The sequence below is a fragment of the Phacochoerus africanus genome, chromosome 4 (assembly GCF_016906955.1).
Source record: "Phacochoerus africanus isolate WHEZ1 chromosome 4, ROS_Pafr_v1, whole genome shotgun sequence".
Classification (NCBI taxonomy): Eukaryota; Metazoa; Chordata; class Mammalia; order Artiodactyla; family Suidae; genus Phacochoerus; species Phacochoerus africanus.
The window spans coordinates 43,559,005-43,583,786 of NC_062547.1; the positions used below are offsets into that span (position 1 = coordinate 43,559,005).

Genomic DNA, 24,782 nt, shown 5'->3' on the forward strand with positions numbered 1-24,782 from the left:
TTCACTCACATGGGCCTTTTCCCCCAGTATCACTGTTCCTAAGGGCACCATTATGGTCTCCTCAACATCCCATACTACTTGCACAATCCTGTGTTTGCTCTCCAATCCCTCCCCTCTGGGGTATTCTCTTCCCAGTCACATCTGACCAGTCCTTCAGGGTCCAGCTGAATTCGACCTGCCTGGGGCTCCTTTCTGAATCTAGCCTACAGTCTCACTTTCATTTCAGTTTCAGTCCACCAGCTACATACAGCCTATGTCCCTCAAAACCTGGACCTGACATCTCCCAGAGTCCAGCTTCCTGTCGTCCATGCTCAGTTTGCAGGGGTGTCAGGGTGGAGTGTGTTTCATGCACTCACTCACCATTTGTTGACTGCATACATGAGTCAGGCACTATTCCAGGCACTGGGGATATGGCGGTGTTTGAGACAAACCAAGGTCCCTCCTTTCATCCCACTAACATTTTACTACTGTGTGTGTGTATTAATATACAACAGAAAGGCATAAACCAAACACACAAAAGAATGTCAATTAAGTGCACACAACAAATAGTGAAAGGAGGAGGGGAAGGGTCTCCTTTGGATAAAGGGATCCTCAGGAGCTGAGATGAGAGCACAAACCCGAAATGAGAAGGCTCTAATCATGTAAAGAAACTTCCAGAACCCCCACTAAAGGCCCCACCTGGAGGGTGTGTTCTTCTAAAGATGGACGAGATGCAGCCCAGCTCTCAGCATCTCTCTGTGACTTGAGAAGAACTGAAGGCCGAAGGCTGTGATCCCTGCACCTGCAGGCCTATGTTGTATCGCAGGAGGACTTGCACTCTTCTGCTTCATTAGCCAGTTGCAAATTTGGGAAAATGAAATCACGCCTGACCTGGGATTAGGAGAGCTGGTACTACGCGTCAGCGACCAGCAATTTACACCCCTGTTATTTCATTTAATCTACAGAACAATCCTGTGTAGTATTTATTACTAACTTTATTTTACAGAGGAAGAAACCAGGCTCGGAATATGGAAGTAACCTGTTGAGGGTTTCCACGGTTCAGAAAGAAGTACAGTTCCCGGAGAGTTGTGTGGTGGGGCGATCCGGCGGGGTTTACCGGCGCATTTTGGAAGCACCCTGTTTCAGGAGTTTGCCCCTGGCGGGCGCCCTGAAGGCGGCCCCCGCCCTGCTCAAGTCTTGTGGCCTCAAGGGCCAAGGGGCGCGCGGCAGGCTGGGGGCGGGGAAGGCCCGGGGACAAAGGCCGCGGTGACCGCGCTCAGGCGCGCGGGTGCGGCGGCGAACTTCGGCGGCGGTGCGGGGACTCTGCACGCCCGAGCCCTGGCCGCGCACCCGCGCCCGGAGGAGCCCGCGCCGCGATGGAGCGCCGCGGGATGCCGTCTGGGCCGCAGCAGGCCGAGCCCGCCGGGCCGCCGCCCGCACCGCCCCCTCCCCCGCCTCCGCCCCCTCCCCCCCTCCCCGGGGCGGCAGCGGCGGCTCCGTGCGCGGCGAATATGGCGGCGGCGGCGGTCGGGCGGGACGCTTTACCTGAGCACTGGTCCTATGGCGTGTGCCGGGACGGCCGCGTCTTCTTCATCAAGTGCGACCCGGGAAAGCGGGGACGCGGGCGGGGGCGCGGGCCGGGCAGGGGTACCGGGGCGGGCGGACGTCTCCGGAGCGGCGGCAGCGCTAACAGGTGCACCTCTTTCCTCGCAGTGACCAGCTCCGCTGCACAACCTGGCTGCACCCGCGCACGGGGGAGCCCGTCAACTCAGGCCACATGATCCGCTCAGGTGGGCACCAGGGAGCTGGGGTGGGGCGCTCGGGAGGCGCGCGCCCGGGCGGCCCAAGTTTGACGGGACTTTTCTTGCGTTTTCTCAGATCTGCCCCGCGGCTGGGAGGAGGGCTTCACGGAGGAGGGCGCCAGCTACTTCATCGAGTGAGTGACCGGGGCCCTGCGCTCGCACCTGTGCTGCAGGGGGTCCGAGTCGGTTCCCGCCGCGCCCCCGCCCCCCTCCTCCCGCGGGGGTCCGGGAGAGTTGGCGCGCTCAGCGCGGCGGCCGCACTCGTCTAGGTTTTTTTGTGCCTGAGTTATGTGGCGGGCTCCATGGGGGAGGCCGGGTGGGGTGGGCGGAAGTATCTCCAGAGGGGGACCCTGGAGGGGGTCCGGAATCCAGCCTGTTACCAGGACAGGGCTACAAACTGCGCCCTGGATGCGGCGATTGGGTGAGATTCCGACCCCGGTGTGAGGGGCCGGATACACCTCCGTGTTAGGGTCTCCCGCTGCGCTGAGCCTGGCTGATGCCCCGACTGTGATGGCCCGGGGTGGGGGGGAGCAGAAGTAGCAGTTCAGACCCTGGTCTGGGAACTGGGTTTGGGGGAGGGGATGGGAAAGAGACGAAGGGTCTCTCATCTAGGGCCGTTTCTCTTGGGCCGCGTTCTCTGGGATGGTGGTGGAGGAGAGTCGAAACCGCCCCCCCCGCCCCCCACTCCTCCAAAGCGCGGGCCTGAGGGGGAGAGGTGGGGGTGGGGAGGGGAACCGGTCAGCCTGTAACATTCTTTGAACACTCTGCTTCTCTTTAGCTGTGCTTAAGGGACAATCACTCTGGCCTCTGCTAGCCGAGCAGTAGTTTTTCTGCAGAGGCTTAGGAGTGTTGCCCCACTCACTCATCAGCTCTCCTAGACCTCCGTTTGTTTGACATGCAATTGAGGGACAGCAAGTTAGGGCGCTGTTCCGACGCTGACACTAGTATAGTGCTTGCTTTCACTCTTTGGGTGTGCACCTGTGTTGCAGATTTTCTCTGCTACACTCTGCCTGCTTGCCGCCGGTCAACTCCGTGAGGTCAGAAACTGCTTTTGATCCTTTGCCCCAGTGCCTGGCACAGAGTCGGCACTTGGTAAATGTTTGCTTGTTGAATGGATAAAGTAGCCAAAGGATGGATGGAAAGTGGTGTATTTGAGGGGCCTGTGAGTCATAATTGCTTCTTCACCAACTTGAAAATACTGCTAGTCAGTGGTGGAGCAGCCTATTCAAGGCTGCAGTGCCCCAGAAAATCTCAGAGCCTCCCTCCCCCGTTTGGGCTCCGGCAGATGGATGAAATCCTGATGGATGCGATGAATAGAAATGAGCACTAACTCTGTGGTTGTGGCTCTGCTGTCCTACCTCACATTTGTCTTTGAGAGAGAAGTTGGGGAGCTGGCTGGGACCTCAGATCTCTTGGTCAGTGGGTCTCTCTGGCTCATAATTACATCCATTGATGTTATGATGTTCAGTTTCTCCTGAGTACCACACATTGGTCTAGTCGCTGGGACTATCCAAGTGAATTAGGCACTGGTCTGGATCCTCAGGGAACTTGCAGTTGAGTGGCAGAGAGGAGGAAGCAGAAAACTAAGTTAAAAAAGAAAAAAACAAACAACCAGGAATAGTGTCAGAGAGTGGTAACTACTATGCAGAAAATTAAAGGTGATATGATAAATAACTGGGTAGCTTCGTTGGAATGGGAGGTGAGTGGTGGTGTTTCTGAATAGGTGATATTTAAAGTAAAATTTGAATGACAAGAAAGAGTCATCCTTGTGTTGATGAGGTGGCAAAGCATTTCCGGAAGAGAGAAACTGCCAGTGCTAGGGCTTTAAGAGCTTCCAGTTCAAGCAACAGAAAGGCCAGTGTGGCTGGAATATGAACAAGGGAGAAAGTGGCAGGAGAAGAGGTTATAGACAAGAGAGAGCTGAATGATGTAGGGCTTTGTGAGCCAGGGTAAGGAGTTTTCAGACTGTATTCTGGGCCTGGTGAGAAGTCATTGGACAGTTTTAAGAAGGGAGTGGTGCAATTTGATTTGCGTTTTTAGAACAGTCACTCTACCTGCTCCAGAGTGGGCTATAGGTGGGCACCTGTAGGGATGGTAGTAGGAGGTTGTTGCTATAGTCCAGGCAAGAGCTAATGGTGGCTTGAGTGAGGGTGGTAGCACCGGAGATGGTGAGAAGTGGTCAGATTCGGGCTCGGTGATTTGGACAGAGTCTGTGGGAGAAAGAAAAAGGCCAGAGATGACTTCTAGGGGCCTGAGCCCCTAAGTGGATGGTGCTTATATCATTGAGACGGTAAGGCTGGGAGGAGCAGGTTTGGGGTGAGGGAGCGCATGTGATCTTGCTTTGCCATGTTACATTGAAATGTGAAGATATCGACTAGTCAGATGTATGTGTGTAAGCCCAGGGGAGAGAGGGGACTGAAGAGGTACATTTGGGTGTTTTAAGTGTTATTCAAGGCCATGGGATTGGATGCAGTCATCTAGGAAGAGAGTGTAGACAGAAAAAAAAAGTTGACCTAAGCCTTGGGACAGAGCAGCATTTAGAGACTGGCAAAAGTTCTCTGGATTGAGAAGGTAGGAGAAAACCCAGGAGAGTGAGGGGTCCCAGAAGCCTAAAGGACAATCCTGAGTGGAGTAGGTGGAAGAAAACACATAGGGTAAGGAAATGGAGTTGGTAGGTATAGGTGATGTGTACATAGGTATAACTTTCAGGCAGTTTTGTTACAAAGCGGAATTGAAGAACTAGCTGGGAGTTGGAGAGGATGTGTGTTCTGGGGAGGTGTGCCTTTTTTTTTTTTTTTTTTAATTGAAGATTGTAGAATACGTTTTGTTTGGAATGGAATAATCCAGTAGAGTTGGAGAAATAGATGATGCAGGAAGGAGTTGGGACAATTACTGGAGCGTTGTTTCTGAGAAGGTCTGAGAGAAGGGATCCAGGGCTTAAGTGTCACCGGTCTCAGACAGGAACAGGGCATTTCATCCATTTGTAGGGAGGAAGGGCTGAGTGCCAGAGCTGATGTAAAGAGGTTGATAGGGTTAGGGAGGGGAGAGGTGGGTGTTCCTGTCTGAGGGTTTCTTTTCCATGAGGTACCAGGCAAAGTCTTGGGTTTGGGGTACTTGAGGAGTGTTTAGGACTCTATAGGCCATGGTCACAACTGCCCAACCTTCCTGTTCTTTGGTGACTCTTCCATGGTAACTGTGTTAAGTCCCTGGTGATCATCTTACAGCAAGCCCTGTCTCCCTATCCCCAAAGCCTTGGCTGAGTCCTCCTAGGCCTAGGGGAAAGCAGAATGTGACAGCGTCCCCTACCCTCAAAGGAGAGCCATATAGGGAAGCTGTGACCCTATGGCAGCTGATTGTATTTACTAGCTCCTGTGACAATTTCTTGAGAGACTTAACGGCTTGGGAGTAATTAGAACAGTTACTTTTCCCCCCACATAGAAAATGTTTTGCTTTAGTCTGCTTTCTTAGATTTGCTATGAGCATTTCTGAGTATTAATTTTTTTTTTAACCCTCCTCTAATAGGGCTCAGTTAGAAGGACAAAGAATTGGCACAGCTGGTTTTATTTTCCCCAGTTGAACCTTGGACTAGAAAATTGTGTGAAATTTTCAGGATGCATCAGTTGCTCCTGATATTTAGCAGATGTTTGAATTCTTTCCAGAGTTCAGTTCTTGAAGCAGAAAACCTTGGGCTAAGGCAGATAGATTTTAGGGTGTGTGTGTGTGTGTGTGTGTGTGTGTGTGTGTGTGTGTGTTTTAGAGCTGCACCCACAGCATATGGAAGTTCCCAGGCTAGGGGTCCAATCAGAGGTGTAGATGCTGGTCTATACCCACAGCCATAGCTACGCCAGGTCTGAGCCACATCTGCGACCTACACCACAGCTCACGGCAATGCCAGATCCTTAATCCACTGAGCGAAGCCAGGGATCGAACCCGGGTCCTCATGGATACTAGTTGGATTCATTTCTGCTGTGCCACAGTGGAACTACCAGATTTTAGGTTTTTTTTGTTTTTTTTTTTTGGTCTTTGTTGTTGTTGTTGTTGTTGTTGCTATTTCTTGGGCCGCTCCCGCGGCATATGGAGGTTCCCAGGCTAGGGGTTGAATCGGAGCTGTAGCCACCGGCCTACGCCAGAGCCACAGCAACGCGGGATCCGAGCGGCGTCTGCAACCTACACCACAGCTCACGGCAACGCCGGATCCTTAACCCACTGAGCAAGGGCAGGGACCGAACCCGCAACCTCATGGTTCCTAGTCGGATTCATTAACCACTGCGCCACGACGGGAAGTCCAGATTTTAGTTTTGATTGCTGCACTTTTGGTTCAATTTTGGATTAACTCAAGGACAAAGCATATAAAGAATCTACTCCTGGTCCTCCCAACTCTAGACTATGTGATGCTCATATCCCCTAAGAAGACTTCTTGCACTCTAAAACGTCTTTACTTCCCCATGACTCTCTTGGCCAGGTAGTGAGTTATGATAGTAATTGTGCTAATAGTGTCATTAACAGCAGCAGCAATAATGGTAATAGCAATTATGATATAGCATCATCTTTTAGAGTCCTTGAAAAATGCCAGGAACTGTTTCATAACTATTATCTCACAACAACTTGGTGAGGTGGAAACTATTACTAGTCACATTTTACCAACATGGAATCTCATATAATCCTGGGCATTCAGGCAGCAAAGGCTAGTTGGTTTTTCTGTTTCCTTTTCTTATTTGATCCTTCTAACAGGCCCTAGAAGCAGCAGAGCAGGGATTATCCTGTTTTTCAGATGATGAAATTCCAGTTCATGAAGGTTCAGTGATTTGGCTGAAGTTTTAGAGCTGGGACTAGCCCAGAGGTCTTCTCTAATATGGTTATCGTGGTAGCAGGGGTGGCTCCTTCCCCAGGTCACAGGTGAGTGCCAGCATCCATATTTGAAGGAGCCTTGTGCCATGTGCCATTGCTCTCTGTCAGGCTGCCCACAGCTCATGGGGCCAGACCGCTTCTCTGTTTTGCTGGGGATTGAGGTGCCTTGGGAGGGCACCATGCTGACTGGTGGTGGTGCATGTCTCATAGTAAGAAATGAGGGACATTAATTATTACTTAGTAAAAACAGTTGGTAGACACAACCTTTTCTTTCTTTTTTTTTGGCTTTTTCTCTTTTTAGGGCTGCACCCATGGCATATGGAGGTTCCAAGGTCCAATCTGAGCTACAATTGCTGACCTACACCACAGCCACAGCAATGCCAAATCCGAGCTGCCTCTGCGACCTACACCACAGCTCACGGCAATGCTGGATCCTTAACCCACTGAGTGAGGCCAGGGATCGAACCCGCAACCTCATGGTTCCTAGTCAGATTCGTTTCCACTGCGCCATGACGGGAACTCCGACACAACCTTTTCAAACATAAAACCCATGAGGGAAAAGTTCTAGAAGAGGCCTTGGGAACTGGAGTGTTAAAATGGGCTAGTTTTTAGGGTTTCACGGAATCCTTTGGGTTGGGTTCTCTCTATAGCAGGCTTGGAATAGGTCCTGAGTCAATAAGGAGTATGAATGGCAGAAAGGAAAGGTCTTGGCTCCTATGAGACTTTGGTGCCCAGCCCAGCGCTGGGCACTGAGTTGGCATTTGGTATTGAAGTATATCAGAGGTGTAGGTGGAGACTGGGCAAGGTGAAGGAAGTGAACCAGGAACCACACCTGTCAAGGCAGGTGCCTGGACCTCAGGCTTCTTGGATGTCGTTGCTTGCTGTCAGGAACAGCACTCAGAGCAGGCACCTGGCCTCCTTTGGCCTCTTCGCCACATAATCTCATGTTCTGCATCCGAGGAACAGAACTTCTGTTGGCCTTTGGACCAGGCTTCCCTTACTTTCTGGTTGCCAGGACTTGGTATCTGCTGTGACTTGGCTCCAGGGTCCTGGTGGGAAACAGCTGATGGTACAAGGTCTCTTCTAGCTTTAAGTCCCTCAGTTTTAGCTTTGGAGCCTTCTAGGGCCATCCTGTGTAGGTGTCATTCTCTTTGTGGGTGCCCTTCCCCAAGTGAGGGCAGTGAGGCTCCTGGGGAAGACATTGCTGAGGCTCAGAGTAAGGCTGATTTTCCTTCCCCAGCTGTTTGTACTGTGGCAGGTCTTGGGGCAGGACTGGCTACATGATTTGCAGCACCTTATGCAAAATGAAAGTACAGGGCCACTTGTTCAAAAAGCTGGAAAAAAGTGTCCTTAAAAGTATTAAAATATAAAACTCTTTCCTTTCTTCTGTAGCCTTTCCCTCAACCTCTATGGCATTTCTATTTGCTATTTAATGTCATTCTAAGTTTTAAAAAGTTAAATTATTAGCATCAATCTTATAGTTCATTTCTATATTGTGGAATATAAAATTTTAAAGGCAAACATCAGGGCATTGACCTCATAGATGAATCACCACGACCATGTCCCACTTCGAGACAGCATAGGGAGATTGCAGGTGCTCAGGTTCCCCTGGACAGAAGTGAGGACCAGCAGTTCTGGGTCAGGCTTGGGGTTCCAGTGGGCTGGGAATGGGCAGTTAAGAACCCACCCTACAGAGATAGGGAGAAGAGACCAGATGTGAACCAAGGCTTCAAGCCTCCTTCAGAAGGGTTTCCCTTCTGGAATAATACTAAATATCTCGGGTGTGTGCTTTTGTATTTAACAAACTCATCATTCAGTCTGAAATTAAAGAGAGAGAGGAGGAGTTGGCGAGTGAAGGCTGAACTGGCGGTGACACAATGTCCAGGTGGGGACCCCAGTTGGTTGTAGCCACCAGGTGTAGAGGAGACCTGTGAATACTGGACGGCCCAGGAAGCTACCCTCTTGAGGTGGTTTTTTTTTGGGGGGGGGGTGGGCAGTCCTCTGACAGCACGAGAAGCTCCCAGGCCAGGGATCAAACCTGCGCCACAGCTGTGACAATGCCAGTTCCTTGCAGATACACCAGGAACCTCCTTGAGGTTTAATTAAGCCATCACCCAGGGGACAGTCTTCCAGGCCACCCCTAGAAAAAAATCTGCTGTCCGCTACGTATTCCTCTCCAGGCAAGTGTTGAACTTTATGGTGGTGAAATTTGCCTTGTAGCATGCCAGCCTATTAATTCAAGTATTTGTCATCTTTCTTTTTGATGTGTTCCTGGGAACAGCAGTCCCAGCAACTTTCTTTCAAACCAGAAAGCAATAGTTCCACAAAGAATTTCTGGGAAACTAGCAGCTTACCTCTATTTAGAAGGGAAATTCTTAAACCTCTTGTTGAAGGTTAAGAAAAGGTTCTCCCAGCTTGGCAAGCCTTGGCATAATCCCACACTTTATGTTTCATTTCCTGGTTGTTTTATCAAGGGTGAAAACTGGCTCATGGATTGAAATGCTAGGGTCTGTGCACAAGGAACAAGAGTGGTGTTGTGTAGAGAGCTGGGGGAAGGATTAAGAGCCATGATTTGTGCCACGGTCTCAAAACCAACCTAGAAAAGATCTGGGAAAACCTCTTTAAGACAAATGGTGGCAAATCGCTTCTTAAGGCCCTTTTTTTCAGAGAAGGACGCGGGTGGGTGGTGAGGATGTTACTCTCAATTTGCAGCGCTGTGTGTGTGAAGAGGGTGGGTGTAGGTATCATTCCCTTGATATTTATGGAAGTAAATTTGGGGCTTCCTAGATTGAGGACTTTGGAAAAAAGGAGCTTCTTAAGAAAGCACATCATGATGTGAACTATTTGGTGATTTAGTGAGGTGCCTAGTCTAGTTTTCTCTGCCTTCAGAAAAAAGCATGGGTTTGAGTCTTTTTGTTCAGTGTAAGACAGCAGCATCTCAGCAAACGAGCAGAGTGTCTTAAGTAAACATTGGCAGAGGGTTCAACATGGAGGAATATGGTTTTGTTTGTTGTTTTTAAAGGACTGTCAAAACATTTACTTCTCAATTTTCTGAACTGAGAAGTGTTTTGGGTTAATGCTTTATTGTTTACGAAGTGCTCTGTGAATATTATCTACTTGGAGGCTCAACAGCTATGGCATTTTTGGAGTTCCCGTTGTGACGCAGTGGGTTAAGGATCCGGCATTGTCTCTGCAGAGGCTTGGGTCACTGCTGAGGAATGGGTTCGATCCCCGGCCAGGCGCTGTGGGTTAAGGATCCAGCAGTGCCACAGGTTGCAACTGGGGCTTAGATTCAACCCTTGGCCCAGGAACTTCCATATGCTGCAGGCGTGGCCAAAAAAAGTCTCCCCCCTCCCCATCCCCGAGCAAACAATAGGGCTCAGAGGAATAAAGTGACTTCCTAAAGTCTATGCTATGTTAGCTCAGCCTCTTTGGCATTCAGAGAAATGGGAAGGCATCTTTCAGCCCAGGGCTTCTCATGCCTTCATAGCTCAATGACAGAAGAGGGTGAAGGCCAGCTTACCTGGGAGACCGGGTGGCAGAAAACATCCTCAGAATGGTTTTGTCCAGAAATTCAGGTAGACTTTATCCTCAATTTAACTTATTAAAAAATCCTCTCCCATATCTTTCATTAGGATGAGAACGTTGTCAGGATGCATCATGCAGTGGTGTGTGGCTTTGTGGTTCATAAACCTGTACCCCCCAGAGGGCCAACTTCCTGGTCAATCTTAGGTGACAGGGAAGAGTGGGGAGAGCACATGTTGGCCTTCCATTGCCTCTGGGCCAAATATCTCCAAAGGGGGATCCACAGGCCTCCAGGAAGACATCAGCAGCTGTTGTGACTTCAGGTTGTCTTTTTCCTGGACTGAGTTGAGCCAGAACACCTCTTTCAAATCCAGCCTACTCATGGTCATCTGGATGCTGGCCTGGCAGCAGGGTCAGTTTTTCTTGAAGCCTGAAGCGTGAGAGGGCAATTTTATCATGCAGAAAAATGTGTAGGGGTTGTTATGTGGTAATAGTCTGTGTAAGGAGGCACTAAGTACATGAGCTCTGGAATCTGATTCCTTAGATTTTTTTGTTTTTTGCTTTTTTTTGGCTGTGCCTGCAGCATGCAGAAGCTCCAGGGCCGGGGGTCAAACCGAGCCACAGCAGTGGCAAGGCCAGGTCCTTAACCTGCTGAGCCACCAGGGAACTCCTGATTCCTTAGATTCTAATTCCAAGTCCTCCATTTATAACTCCCTGACCCTGGCAGTTTACCCACTCCCTTTAAGCGTCATTTCCTTACCAGTAAAATGAGGATAAATGTGAGAAATATGTGAATTGATGAAAAGGGTTTAGCAAGTGTCTGGCTCGTCATAAGTGCCAATAAATGTGAGCCTCTCTTCTGTACATCATGCAACAGTGAGATGAGGTGGAGATGTATGTGACTTCTGAGGCCCAGTTGTATTCTGCTGCTGTAGGAGGTGTGGTGCCCTTGAACTGGGGTTGCCTGGCTTGGGAGCATGTGAACTATAGGACTCAACTCAGGAATTGGTTTGGACCAGTGAACCATTAGGGTTGTTAAAAAGATGTTCTTAAGGTATTTGCTTTTTTTTTTTTTTTTTTTTAATAGGGCCACACCTGCGGCATATGGAAGTTCCTAGGCTAGGGGTCGAATTGGAACTGCAGCTACCTGCCTACGCCACAGCCACAGCAACACGGGATCCAAGCCACATCTGAGACCCACACCAGAGCCCATACATCACAGCTCAAGCAACACTGGATCCCTGACCCACTAAGCGAGGCCAGGGATCGAACCTGCATCCTCGTGGATGATAGTTGGATTCGTTTGCACTGTGTCACAATGGAAGCTCCATTAAGATGTTTGCTTTTAAGTGGTTGAGGAAAAACTCTAAAAAATATGCATGTGTATGTTCAGGGGAATGGACGATAGAGCAGATGGGGCTAAATGTTAACAATAGGTGAGTCTGGGTGAGGAGTATTTCGGACATTCTTCGTAGTATTCTTGCAACTTTTCAGTTCATTTGAAATTTTTCCAAATAAAAAGGTTAATTTAAAAAACACCGCTAAAAGGGAGTTCCCGTCATGGCGCAGTGCAAACGAATCCGACTATCATCCATGAGGAAATGAATACGACTAGGAGCCATGAGGTTGCGGGTTCGATCCCTGGCCTCGCTCAGCGGGTTAAGAATCCGGGGGTTGCCATGAGCTGTGGTGTAGGTCCCAGACATGGCTTGGATCCCACAATGCTGTGGCTGTGGCATAGGTTGGCAGCCATAGCTCCCATTCGACCCCTAGCCTGGGAACCTTCATATGCTGTGGGCGTGGCCCTAAAAAGCAAAGAACAAACAAATAAATCAAACAAAATAAAACCAAAAAAAACAACACTAAAAAAAAGATATAGTTTTAAAAAACCCACTAGATAACCTTGTCCAACAAGGGTTATACTGTCCCAAGGCCATTGGTATCTTGTCTAGGCTGCAGACCTGGGGACCAAGAGCCCTGGGTAATGAGGTGTGAAAACGACTCCTGGTTTGTCTGTTTCCTGGGCACTTAGAGGGCTGCACAGATGTCCAGCCCTTAATCTGGACAGCCACCTGGTTATCGGCTCTGTCTGCTGAAGGGCAAGCGCCGTCTGGTGCTGCTTGGGCCACAGATGTCAACAGGAATAATCTCTGAGTTGCGTGATAGTTGAAAGACACATACATTCCTTTTAGAAGCAGGTATTTTTATTGTTTTATTGTCTTCATTTTACAGATCTAACATTTGAGGTAGGGGGTGAGGGGTGGGAGAAGGGTTAAAAGGTCTTTTCAGGAGTTCCCGTCGTGGTGCAGTGGTTAACGAATCCGACTAGGAACCATGAGGTTCCAGGTTTGGTCCCTGCCCTTGCTCAGTGGGTTAAGGATCTGGCATTGCCGTGAGCTGTGGTGTAGGTTGCAGACGCGGCTCGGATCCCCTGTTGCTGTGGCTCTGGCGTAGGCCGGTGGCTACAGCTCCGTTCGACCCCTAGCCTGGGAACCTCCATATGCCGCGGGAGCGGCCCAAGAAATAGCAAAAAGACAAAAAAAAAAAAAAAAAGTCTTTTCAAGGCAGAGCATCCGTAGGGGAGCTGGGGCTTGAACCTCGGTCTCTTGGACTACTGTTTCTACATTTGTGTACTGTTTCTACCAGGGTATGAAGTGTCTTCTGACTCCCATCACCTCTTCCTCTGTCCTGAATCCTCCCTTTATGGTCTGTTCCCCCAAACTGGTCCCTCTGTATCATCCCTAATGACCCTGAGGCAGAAGGGCTCAGGGCTCTTGGGCCACCCTCAGAAAGTACCCTGCCCCCCACAGGATAGAAGAGTGATGGGTGAGTTGGATGGTTCCCAGGGCTGTGGGTTGGGTCCCTGGTGTTCTGGGGGAATAGATCCCCTGACCTCCCCCCAGATGTCAGCTGACCACAGCTTAGGGGCCGATGAGCCTCTTAAGCCTGCTTAGAGCCAGCCAGTCTCTTTCAGGTTCAGCCAGAAGAGCATTTTGAATGTCACAGCCAGTGTTCTCAGGGTTTTTCAGGGGCTTTTCCTGCCAAGGCAGAGCCCTCGCCCTCTTGAGGTCTGACAGCTTAAAGTTAGCATGCTCCCAGGGGCTGCTGGCTACTCCTGTGCTTCCTGGGATCAGTGCAGGGGAGGGGTGGGCAGTGCCCTCAGGGGACAAAGGAAGCAGAGGGCATTCCAGCCCTGTACTTGGGCCCTGGCTGCACAGTCACCTGTGTTCCCTCCCCTTGGGTGAGGTGGGACATGAGACTAGCTCCTTCCCAGGAGGAGTGGAAACAGAGCAATGTTTTAGGTTAATGCAGTGACCAGAAGGACACTGGGCAGTTTCAGTGTGAATGACTGGGGTTGGTGGCCTGAGGAGGGAGCTCTAGGGAGCTTCAGAGGGTGAGTGTGAAGCAGGCCAGGCAGCTGTGGAGCAGAGTATGGGCAGCCTGAGGCAGGAGAGGCCCGTGGAGGAAACTTGAAGGAGCTGGGGGTGAGGGTAGTGTGTGCCTGTCTGCATGCTGAAGAGGCTGGCGCTGAGTTGAGTCCTGGATACCCCCCTTCCCTAGTAGCTGGGCTTTAGGAGAGTGATGCAATCGGGGATTTTGCTTAGACATAGAAGTTCCCTAACTGAGGAGTGGGGCTGCATGGGGGTCACAAACACAAATTCTGGAGTCAAGTGCCTCGGTTGAAACCTTGGCTCTGCTGCCAGCTTGGGCCGGTCACTTAAACGTCTCTGTGTCTTCAGATGTTTCTTCATCTGTAAAGTGGGAACAGTGACTGTATTGCCAACTTAGAACACTACCTGCCGTATAACTAGAATTAACTACTAGTCATTGCTGCTCTTATAAAGGAGGCTCCCTTCCCATGGTGAAATGTGGCACAATCAACAGAGGAGCTTGTTCTGGGGTGTGGGTGGGGGGTGTGTGTCTCAGATCAGGCTAGCTGGAGGGAAAATTGTCCTTCCTTGTACAAATCTTGTTGAGATTTGTCTTTAAAAGGAAGCTGGGCACTAGATGGTTGGTGCTAAATATCAAAGAAATGATTCCTCGAAGCCCTGTGTGGCTGTGTCCAACTTGAGGGAAAATGAATAGGTTTCTTGTACTTGTGTTCGACGTTTTCCAAATGGGCAGTTTTGATTTCCTCCCCTTCCGTCCCCCACAGCCACCCCCAGGGGATGGGTTCCCAGGCGTTAATGTTTACTCTGCCTGGCAGGGCATCTAAGCTCTTTGTTTTGGAGGCAATAACCCTGGTATCTGTATTAGAGCACTTGATGAGGGCGCAGGGAGGGTAGATATGAAGTAGAAGCTGTAACTTCTAGGGGTTGGGCTCAGAATCAGCATTATTACAAGCTCCGTGGGTGATGCTTATGAGCCCTGAAAATGAAAATGTCTCGGAGGTTCAGCTTTCCCATCTGTGCAATGATGACAGGTCTCCTTTCCTTCCCAAAGTTATTTGAGAATTAAATGTGATGGCCTGTCTGAAGCTCCTTGCATGCTGTTTGGCATATAATAGGTGCTCAGGCCTTGTGAGTGAGGGGACATCTGTCAGGATTTATTGGATGGCCTTGAGATAGTGTCAGTGGGTCCATCTGTCTGTACTGCCCAGCCTGCTCTAGTTAGCTCCTGGAGAGCCAGGTTTCCTCCTGGAGGCTGGGAGTGCGCTGCCCTCCTCTCTGCCCAGATGAGAGGCTGTCAGCCCCCTAGATTAACAGTGGGGCTGGTCTTTTGGGTGACCACTAAGTGGGGACTGCGCCTGCCTGGGGACGGGCTAGCATTTCTTATCTCAAGAACTCCATGATCCCTTAGAGATTCCCCCTGAGGGCAGAGGAGGGGCCGGGGTGAGGAGTGGGTTGTTCCGAATGATTGACATTGATAACGAGAGCAGACTAGCAGGCTGAAATTAAGATGAGAAATGGGACTGCTTCCTCTGTGTGGGAGAATAAATGTGTCCCGGCAGACAGTTCTGATGATGAATGAGTCGTAGAGGAATCTGTTGTGGCAGTTTTCCTGAGCTGCTCCTGGGGGAGCTAGGGCAGGGAGGGCAGGCAGGATTGTGACTCAGTGCCTTGAACGGCTCACCGGCTCCCTGGGGACAGCATCAGGCACAGAGTCGGTGCTCAACCAAATTGGCATGGGACTGTGGATTTGACATTTGGCATGACCCTCTCCACGCTGACAGGCACACGAGGGGAGTTGATTGGAGTTAGGAGTAAACTGGGGTCATAAGCTGCAGGGATGAGGAGGGACACAGAGTCCGTGGTCAGGGTCCTGGGGAGGACATATGGTTTCCTTCCCTGCCTATGAAAGTGTTTGGAAAGTTTTTTTTTTTTTTTTTCTCAATGTATTTTGACCTGGGGCTTTTAAAAAAAATAGGCGCGTGAATGCTGTGAAGCTAAATATCTATAATCACTGTACCCATTAATGCATTTCTAAACGGAATTGGTGGTACCTGAAATTACATCCATTTACCGAGGCTTTGAATAATTACGTTTTTTTAGCCCTGGTGTGTAGGTGGGAGCTGGAGAGAGCTCAGTTGCCTTCCCCCAGCACCTGAAAATGCATAGATGTGTTGGTGCATTTGGCACCATATGGTTTCTAAAACTCGGGGCAGGGGGGTGGATATTAATTCTTTGGGGGAGAGAAAAGTGACTGGCTTCCTGGTCTGTGAATAGATAGATATTTAAATTAGAATCCAAAGCACACTCTTTTTATTTCAAAAACTCCACATGTCTGAGGAGCTCCGTGATTTAAGATACAATAACCATGCTGTGCAGGGATCTTGCTGGGCCTTTCGAGGCTGCTCCTTGCAGCAGGGAGGACCTAGTTGGTGCTGGATGACCTCCTTGAGTTTGTGGGAAGGTGTGAGAAATTTTTTTTTCTTTAAGTCCTCTGTTGAATTTTGCTTGGTTTTGAGGTGCAATAAGCTGAGCGCCAGGGGAGGGGAACTGTCACATTGAGAAGCCAGTTGCTTTTGTGGAGTCCTTATTTATTTGTTAGTTTTACAAATGTTTATCTCGTGCACATCGTGTGCTCTGTTCTAGGGGCTTTACAGACATGGGCTCACTTAATGCTCGCATTAACCCTTTGAGGCAGGTCCTATTATCCTCACTTTATAGATGAGGGAGGTTATAGAATTTGCAGCACAGGTGTTAGGTGGCAGCTCTGGGGTCAACCCCAGGAGTCTTTCATTGGGGTCCTTGCAGTTCCTTTCTGCCCTGCCTGGCTTGTCTCTGTCACACTCTGTGGTGGGCTGTGCTGTGGTGACTGGCTTCAGTTTGTTTCAGGGAAAAGCTCTAGCTTCACACAAGTCACTGGGGACTGTAGCTGCGGAGAGAGGTGAGGATGCAGCCCGAGCTTTTGGTTCAGGACTCATTGGGAGCCAACTGTGTGAAGCCTTCTGTTGTGTCAGCTTCTGGATGGAGCCCTGGCTGGCCTGGTAGGAACTGTCACCCCTCCTGCCCCGACACACGTACATCCTATTGGAGAGAACCCCCTGGACTTTGCAGTGGTCCCTCCAAGAGAGAATGCACCTGGAAATGGCTCTCACAGATTTGTCCGGAGCTCAGAGACTGGCTGAGTCTGGCCCCCAGGTCCTCACCATCTTTCCCTGTCCAGAGTGCAAGTGACAGAGGACACCCATTGGCTGGTTAGGTTTCCCTGCTCCCTGAGCTGCTCCTTTTCCCCTATCTGGCAGGAACATAGGGTCTGGGAGAGGAGACAGATCCTTTAACCAAAAGCCTTTACTTTGAACTTGACTCCTTTCAGGGATGGACACTGCCCCCTAGTCCCACCCAAAGTGGAAAGATTTTGAAAATCATCTCCTCTTCATAGTGCAAACGTTTGGCCTTCTGAAGGGAGCACAAAAACCTCACATCTAGTGCTTTCCTGTAGCCTCCAGGTATTGCTCTGGTCCTAATCCTTGGACCTTCCAGGTGGGAAGAGAGGGAAGCCATCTGTGGGCTAAAGCAGGGAGAAGCTGGCTGGTTTTTCCGTCCCTGTAGTCGCCTCAGGGGTATTGTGAGGGGGTGGTGATGAGAGCACTGGCCACCTGGGGGAGGGAGCAGACATGTCCTTGGCTCAGAGCCTCCTGGCTGGGGAGTCTCCCTGGGTTCTAATAGAGCCACATCCAGCCCATGCTTGTGTGATGTGAGGAAGGGGCCGGGTAGCTCGGCCTGCTTCCTGCAGATTGATGTGTCCTAACCCCCCAGTCCCAAACCTTCCCCTCTGAACCTTACTGAATCTGGATGTGGCCTCAGGCCTATTTCCCACCCAGCCCTGGAGTTTTGTTAGCAGGTGGGGTAGGTAGAGGGACCACCTCCCTGAATGTTGAGTGCTAATGTCTAGCCTCAGGCTGACACACAGTTCAGCTGTTCCACTCCAGACTTTGGATAGAGCAGCTTTGGGGTTGTCGGTGAGCACACAGGCAGCACAACTTGGTGGCCACATCATTTTATTCCTTTTATTTAACCTCTAGGAGTTCTATTCTGGCACACAGGGTTAAGAGTCCCGTGTTGTTACAGCCTGGGGCGCTGTAACCTCTAAATAAAATGAGGCAAACGCTGGCATCTGCCCTCTGGGACTTTGTAGTAATTACATGAGAATAATACCTGTGAAGTACTCAGCCCCCAGAACATCGTACAGTTCAATAAATTTTAGCAAGTATTGCCTTTAACATTGCATATTTTGTCTTTTTACTGTAACAGCTGCTTTGGTCCAAGTGTCTTTGAGTGATTCCTTGCCTTACCTCCTGTAGGGACTCTAGTCTTCCAATATTCACAGACGGTGCCCATGGATACTGTCCAACTCAGGTTGAGAGTTATGGGCATTTTCTAATAGAGGGCACTGACCAACCATCCTGATGTGTTTTGCCCAAGAATTAAAATGGCCAACTCTCCCTTTGTTTTTGTTTTTTTGTGGGTTTTTGTTTGTTTGTTTGTTTGTTTTTTGCTTTTTTAGGGCTGCACCCAAGGCACATGAAGTTCCCAGGCTGGGGTCGAATTGGAGCTACAGCTGCCGGCCTACACTACAGCCACAGCAACTTGGGATCCAAGCCACATCTGTGACCTACACCATAGCTCATGACCTCCAGATCTTTAACCCACTGAGCAAGGCCAGGGATCCAACATGCATCCTCATGGATACTAGTCGGATTCCTTTCCACTGCACCACAATGGTAACTCCTACTTGCTGTTTTTTTTTCTTTTTTTAATAGCTTTTCCTATTTTATTTTATTTATTTATTTATTTTTTTGGTCTTTTTGCCATTTCTTGGGCCGCTCCAGTGGCATATGGAGGTTCCCAGGCTAGGGGTCGAATCGGAGCTGTAGTCTCCGGCCTACGCCAGAGCCACAGCAACGCAAGATCCGAGCCGTGTCTGCAACCTACACCACAGCTCACGGCAACGCCGGATCCTTAACCCACTGAGCAAGGGCAGGGATCGAACCCGCAACCTCATGGTTCCTAGTCGGATTCGTTAACCACTGCGCCATGACGGGAACTCCTACCTGCTGTTTTAACCACAGTTGCCCCCTAGTTTTGACCTTAGCTAGTACAGCTTAATGAGTTTAGGCAATTTGGATATAATTGCAGCAAAATTTGTGTCTGATCTGAGCCCGGCTGGACTTGTTTTCCCGGGCAAGGGGAAAAATCACTTTGGTGATAATGGAAAAATGAAGAGGGGAGGCAAGATTTAGTTTATTATTTCTGTGTCTATTTTTGCTGTGTGCCTGGCACCATATTTGTTGGGGGATATCACGGAGCCCAGGGAGCTGCAAGTAAGATATCCCCACAGCTTCAGGTGATAGCATGGCCAGGTGATGTGTGATTAAGTGTCAGGTGAGTAGTGCAGGTACAGCATGGAGAGGAGCATCCAGGAGACTATTCTGGAGCCGGATGAGTCACGGAAATCTTGAGGGGTCTTGTGAACTGGATTGGGTGGGGATGAGAGAAGGAGTGGTCGCCCTAGGCAGGGGAACCAGCATTCATCATTGGGGAGGGGTCCCTACCTTTAGCAGACTTTTACTGAGCTCTTAGTGTGCCAGACACTGGCCTGGGCACTGTGGCACTGTGGCACTGTGGCTACTAAAATGCTTTGTAAAGCAGAGTAGACAAAACAGCTCTGAGAAGCAGAATGGCCCAGTGGTTGGAAGCATGGTCTAGCACAGGACTGGGTGGACTTGAATCTCAGCCTTACCACTTACTAGCCTGTGGATCCTGAGCTAATTGTGTGATATGGAGCCTCATTTCTTTCTCTGTACAATGGGCATGATAATAATAACAGTGGTGGAGATCAAATAAATTAATGTAAAGTACTCAGAAAAGTCTTGAATTTACTCAAGTATTGCCCATTATTTTTTTATATTTTATTTTTTATTTTAAATTATTATTTTTTTCTCACATTGTCCCCATCATGCTCCATCATAAATGACTGGATATATTTCCTAGTGCTACACAGCAGGATCTCATTACTGAGTGTTGTCTATTATTAGCACCAGAAAATGAGCTCCATGAAGGCAGGCATTTTGTCTGTTGTGTGTTCACTGCTGTATCACTGGCTCCCAGAAACCTTGTGGTACATGGTAGGCATTCAATTAATGAATCAAAGTGCTACTGGTGTCCTCAAGGAGCCCGAGCTTGTTTTCTGGCGGAAACACAGACCTGTCAATAACTAGAAGATGCTGTGCAAATGATTCCACAGGGATAGGTGGGGCAGAGAGAGGTGGCCAGGGGAGACTTTCTAGGGGGGTGGGAGTGAAGGGAGCCTGAGCTGGACCTTGAAAAACAAGCAGGGATTTGTTGGATGATGAAAGAGAGTTTGGATGTTCAACGGAGAGGAAGCAGCGTGGGCAGAGCTGTGTGAGAATGTGACATTCTAGGATGTTTAGAGAGGAAGGAGACTGCAGAAAGGGATGCTCAGAAGAGTTGGGGCCTCATCCTAAGGATCTGGGTTTACTTAGGGCTGTGAGGCCCACCTCTCACTGCCGCCATGATTGTGGGGGACAAAGGTGGGGTGTGGGGGGTGCGCTGGTCATTCCCAGACACCAGCTCAGGAGTCCAGAGAGGTAGGGTTGGGAGTTCCTGTTGTAGGTCAGTGGATTAAGAGGATGTGCTCATGAGGATGCAGGTTCAATGCCTGGTCTTGTTCCGTGGATTAAGGATCTGGCGTTGCCGTGAGCTGTGGTGTAGGTTGCAAATTTGACTCAGATCCAGCATTGCTGTGACTGTGGTATAGGCCAGCAGCTGCAGATGCAATTTGACCCCTGGCCTGGGAACTTGCTGCAGGTATTGGCCCTAAAAAAAAAAAAAAAAAAAAAAAGCAAAACAAAGAGGTGAGGCTGGAGAAAGTAGGTTGAAGCCTGTGAGAGATCCCACCTGGCAGGTGAGAGCTTGGTCGCCAGAGGAGAAGCTGGGTAACCCACACCACTACCTGGCAGAGCTTCTGCCTTAAAATAGAAAGAGACAGAGATAAAGAGTGGGTGGTGGTGTGAGTGTCCAAGGGGTGACCCAGTTAAAACCTGACCCCCTGGAAGTGCAAGAACCACACTCACCCTTGCTCCAGCCTTCTAAGGGGCAGTTGCCCAGGGCAGCCTCACCTTCCTTACCTTTCATCCCTCCTCAGCCCTCGGCCACGTGCAGAAGTCCTGTCACCAGGTGACTTCAGCCACACCCCACTGATGGAGGAAGTCTGGTTCCCAGGCCAGTGTGCTTCTAGGGGAGGGTACAGGGGCTGAGGGTAAGAGAAATCAGAGAATGAAAATAGGTTAATGGATTCAGGTTAATGGAACCTATGTATTTAAGCAACTCCAGTTGAAGAAGACGTTGAGGAAAAATTCTACTTCGGCTTTGTTCCCCACAGAGTATCATAATTCCTTATAGATTCAATTATCCGATGGACAGTAGCACCCTTACACGCCCCTGTTCCTGATCCCTCCCAACTTTCTTAAATGCCAGAGATAGTAGAAAAGAAACTATGGAGAAGATTTTCCCCTTTTCTCTTAGGTCCTCTGTCTTATTTTTCTTTGGCCCTCTCTGATTTCTCTGAGGCCTTTGGGACTTATTTCTGAGGCTGATAATTTATATGCAGGATCTGCTGAAGGTCCTTGCTCAGGACTTTTAAACTTTAACTGAGGTTGTGGCTGTGATAGAAATTGTGTGGAAATGCTGTTTGCAGACATGTGAGGTGGAACCATCTACCCATGGCCCCTCGTGATGTTTTCTGGTCTGAAATCCTGAGTCAGGAGGGTGCCTCAGGCTTGTTGCTGTAACCACATGACCGCCACTTCTTGAGCACCTACTGTGTGCTCACTGGCCTTTCACTTGAACAGCCCTGGGAGGTCGGTGCCCTGGGAGGTCCCAGAACTGGGAGAGAAGAAGCTGCCGTGAGTGACCACAGGTGCTGGCTGTTTCAGGTGAATTGGAGTCTGAGGACACTTAAAATTTCTGGGAGGGAGTTCCCGTTGTGGCACAGTGGAAATGAATCCGACTAGGAACCATGAGGTTGTGGGTTCGATCAGTGGGTTAAGGATCCGGTGTTGCCATGAGCTGTGGTATAGATTACAGACGTGGCTTGGGGTCTGTCATGGCTGTGGTGTAGGCTGGCAGGTGTAGCTCTGATTTGACCCCTGGCCTGGGAATCTCTGTATGCCACGGGTGTGGCCCTAAAAAGAAAAAAAAAAAAAAGTGAAATTGCCGGGAACTTCGAGCCTGCAGGAGTGGGCTCCTGGTACTGAGCCTGAGGGGAATGTGTCAGGAGGGGAGAGTGAGCCAAGGGTCTTCTTGATGCCTCTCCTTCCTCCTGTGGCTGGCAGGTGGGAAAGGTGGGCGAGATGATGACATAGAGAAGGATTCAGATCAGATGTCACATAGAGGCCTGGAGGGGATTTCACAGCCATTGAGGTGCTTTTCTATGATTGGCACTTCATAGATTATTTGCTTTGGTCCTCATAGTAGCCCTAAAAGCTGTCATTCCCGTCATTTCATAGATGAGAACACTGAGGCCCAGGGAGCCCATTAAGTCCAAGGTCACACAACTGGCTGGTGTATTGTGATTCTAAGTCAGCTTTTGCATAGCATGATGCATATATTAATTCATTTAAATTTTGCAAGAACCCCCCAGCTTATGTATTATGAATGTCATTTACACACATGGAACTGAGACCCAGACGCAAATGGCTTACCTGAAGTCATACAGTGAGGGCAGAAGCTGAACTTGGACCCAGGTCCCCAGGTGCCTCATGGGGGCTTCCTTGAGAAGGAGTTCTGTTTCCACCTTATAAAGCCAGGAGCTCTTTACTCTTGAGAGGCGAGGGAGGGGATGGGAGTGGGGTTTGAGGAGAGGTGGGAGTAGCGGTGAGTTCTGCTGGGAGAGGCCCCTCCTGGCTAGGTGACAGCATCTCCACCTCTGTGGCACATAGACAAAGTCACATGGCTTCTTCCCTGCAGTTCTGCAGGGATGCACCTTCCACACTTGTATGCCCAGGCTGGGGCTCGGGAGACCAAATTCAATTTGTCTTTTGGTCTCTCCAGTACAAGCAGCTGGTGATGCCTAGGACTACCTAGCATCAGACACATTTCCAGGGAACTTTTAAAATCTACTGGATCAGAGTTCCCATTGTGGCTCAACAATAACAAACCCAACTAGTATCCATGAGGATGCGGGTTCAATCCCTGGCCTTTTTCAGTGGGTTGAACATCTCGCATTGCTTTGAGCTGTAGTGTAGGTCGAAGGCGCAGTTCAGATCTTGCATTGCTGTGGCTGTGGCATAGGCCAGCAGCTGTAGCTCCGATTCAACCCTTAGCCTGGAAATAAATGTTCATATGCTGAAGGTGCAGCCCTAAAAAAAAAAAAAAATTAAAATTATAGTATGTCTGGGTTGAATTGAGAATTCTAAACAAACAGAAAGGAGAATTAAGGAATTAGATTGTATTGCGGGAGAGGGTCAAGAAAGGCTGCTTTGAAAGGGTGACAGCTGAACAGAGACCTACCTGAAGAAAGTGAGGGAGCAGTAAGCCATAATATCTGAAGGAAAACATTCCAGCCTACACCTCAGCCACAGCAATACCAGATCTGAGCCATGTCTGTGACCTACACCACAGCTCACGGCAATGCTGGCTCCTTAACCCACTGAGCAAGGCCAGGGATAGAACCCATGTCCTTATGGATCCTAGTTGGGTTCATTACCACTGAGCCATGATAGGAACTCCCTATAATTTTAATTTTTTTCTGGTCTTTCTGTCTTTTTAGGACCACACCTGTGGCACGTGGAGGTTCCCAGGCTAGGGGTCTAATTGGAGCTGTTGCTGCTGGCCTATGCCAGAACCAAGCCTCGTCTGCGACCTCACAGCTCACAGCAATGCTGGCTCCTTAACCCACTGAGCGAAGCCAGGGATCGAACCCTCAACCTCATGGTTCCTAGTCAGATTTGTTTCCGCTGCGCCATGGTGGGAACTCCAGCTTTAATTTTTTATTTTGTCTCCCACTAGAATTTAACATCCATGATGACACAGAATAGTGCCTGTTTTGTTCAAGGCTGTTATGTACCTCTGGTGCCTAGAATAGTGGTTGGAACAAGTAGGTGTTCAGAAAATATTTTTTTTAGCTTGATTGAAGAATACTTGACAAATGAAAATTGTATAAATTTAAGCTGTACTACTTGATGTTTTGATATGCATATGCCTGTGAAATGATCACCAGAATCAAGCTAGTTAACACATGCATCACTTCACATGATTACTGTGTGTGTGTGTGTGTGTGTGTGTGTGTGGTGAAAGAAAATAATTGTGGAATGAATTTATTAAATGGTTCAGTGAACTCTGTGATAGCCTCTTTTTGGGACTCTGCCTGAGAAGCCCATCAACTACTGAGTGGTGCCTCCCTGGCCTGAGAGGCATGGGCCTTGGGTGCTCTGGCTCAGGTGTCCCCAAAGACTCTTTTCCAGTGTGGGGACCACCTGGCATCCATATTTACCTCAATGCTGGCTTCAGATCACCCCTTCTGGGGAATTATCTGAAAGTAGACTTTTTTTTTTTTTGTCTTTTTTAGGGCCGCTCCCGCGGCATATGGAGGTTCCTAGGCTAGGGGTTTAATCAGAGCTGTAGCCACCGGCCTACGCCAGAGCCACAGCAACGCGGGATCTGAGCCGCGTCTGCAACCTACACCATAGCTCACGGCAACGCCAGATCCTTAACCCACTGAGCAAGGCCAGGGACCGAACCCGCAACCTCATGGTTCCTAGTCGGATTCGTTAACCACTGCGCCACCATGGGAACTCTGAAAATAGACATTTTTTATCATGCCTGTCCACAATGGCCACAGCGAATTACAATGGGTTGCTTTACCAGCTAACCATTGGGAGTATTCGAATGCCCGTTGAATTTCTCAAAGCCATACACATACTTGTGGCCAGAGGAGGTGCTGTCCATCTCTGGAGGTTCTCCCTGCAGAGTTGGAGCTGAGCCATGCCTAAGATAGCAGTGTGATTCAGGGCTCAGGATGTAATAGACTGAAAGGAAGGAAACCATGGTTGAATGAACACCTGTTGTGTGTAGCACGTGACCACAATGGTTATGTAGTTATCTCACTCTTAACCATATTTGAACCTTGAGGTTGCTGATTTTTTTTTAAGATTTTTATCTT

The 24,782-nt window shown here is 49.4% G+C and overlaps 1 protein-coding gene across 7 annotated transcripts in view; it reads left to right on the forward strand.

The window, feature by feature from the left end:
• Nucleotides 1–1,467: 1,467 nt before the first annotated feature.
• PLEKHA7 (pleckstrin homology domain containing A7) overlaps nt 1,468–24,782 on the forward strand; it is a 229,023-nt gene continuing 205,708 nt past the window's right edge. For all 7 annotated transcript variants that reach the window (XM_047776198.1, XM_047776202.1, XM_047776201.1 and 4 more), the window contains exons 1-3: nt 1,468–1,576; nt 1,693–1,769; nt 1,858–1,915. In XM_047776198.1, the coding sequence (XP_047632154.1) occupies nt 1,491–1,576; nt 1,693–1,769; nt 1,858–1,915 (221 nt within the window). In that variant the 5' untranslated portion in view covers nt 1,468–1,490. The remainder of the gene's footprint in view (nt 1,577–1,692; nt 1,770–1,857; nt 1,916–24,782) is intronic.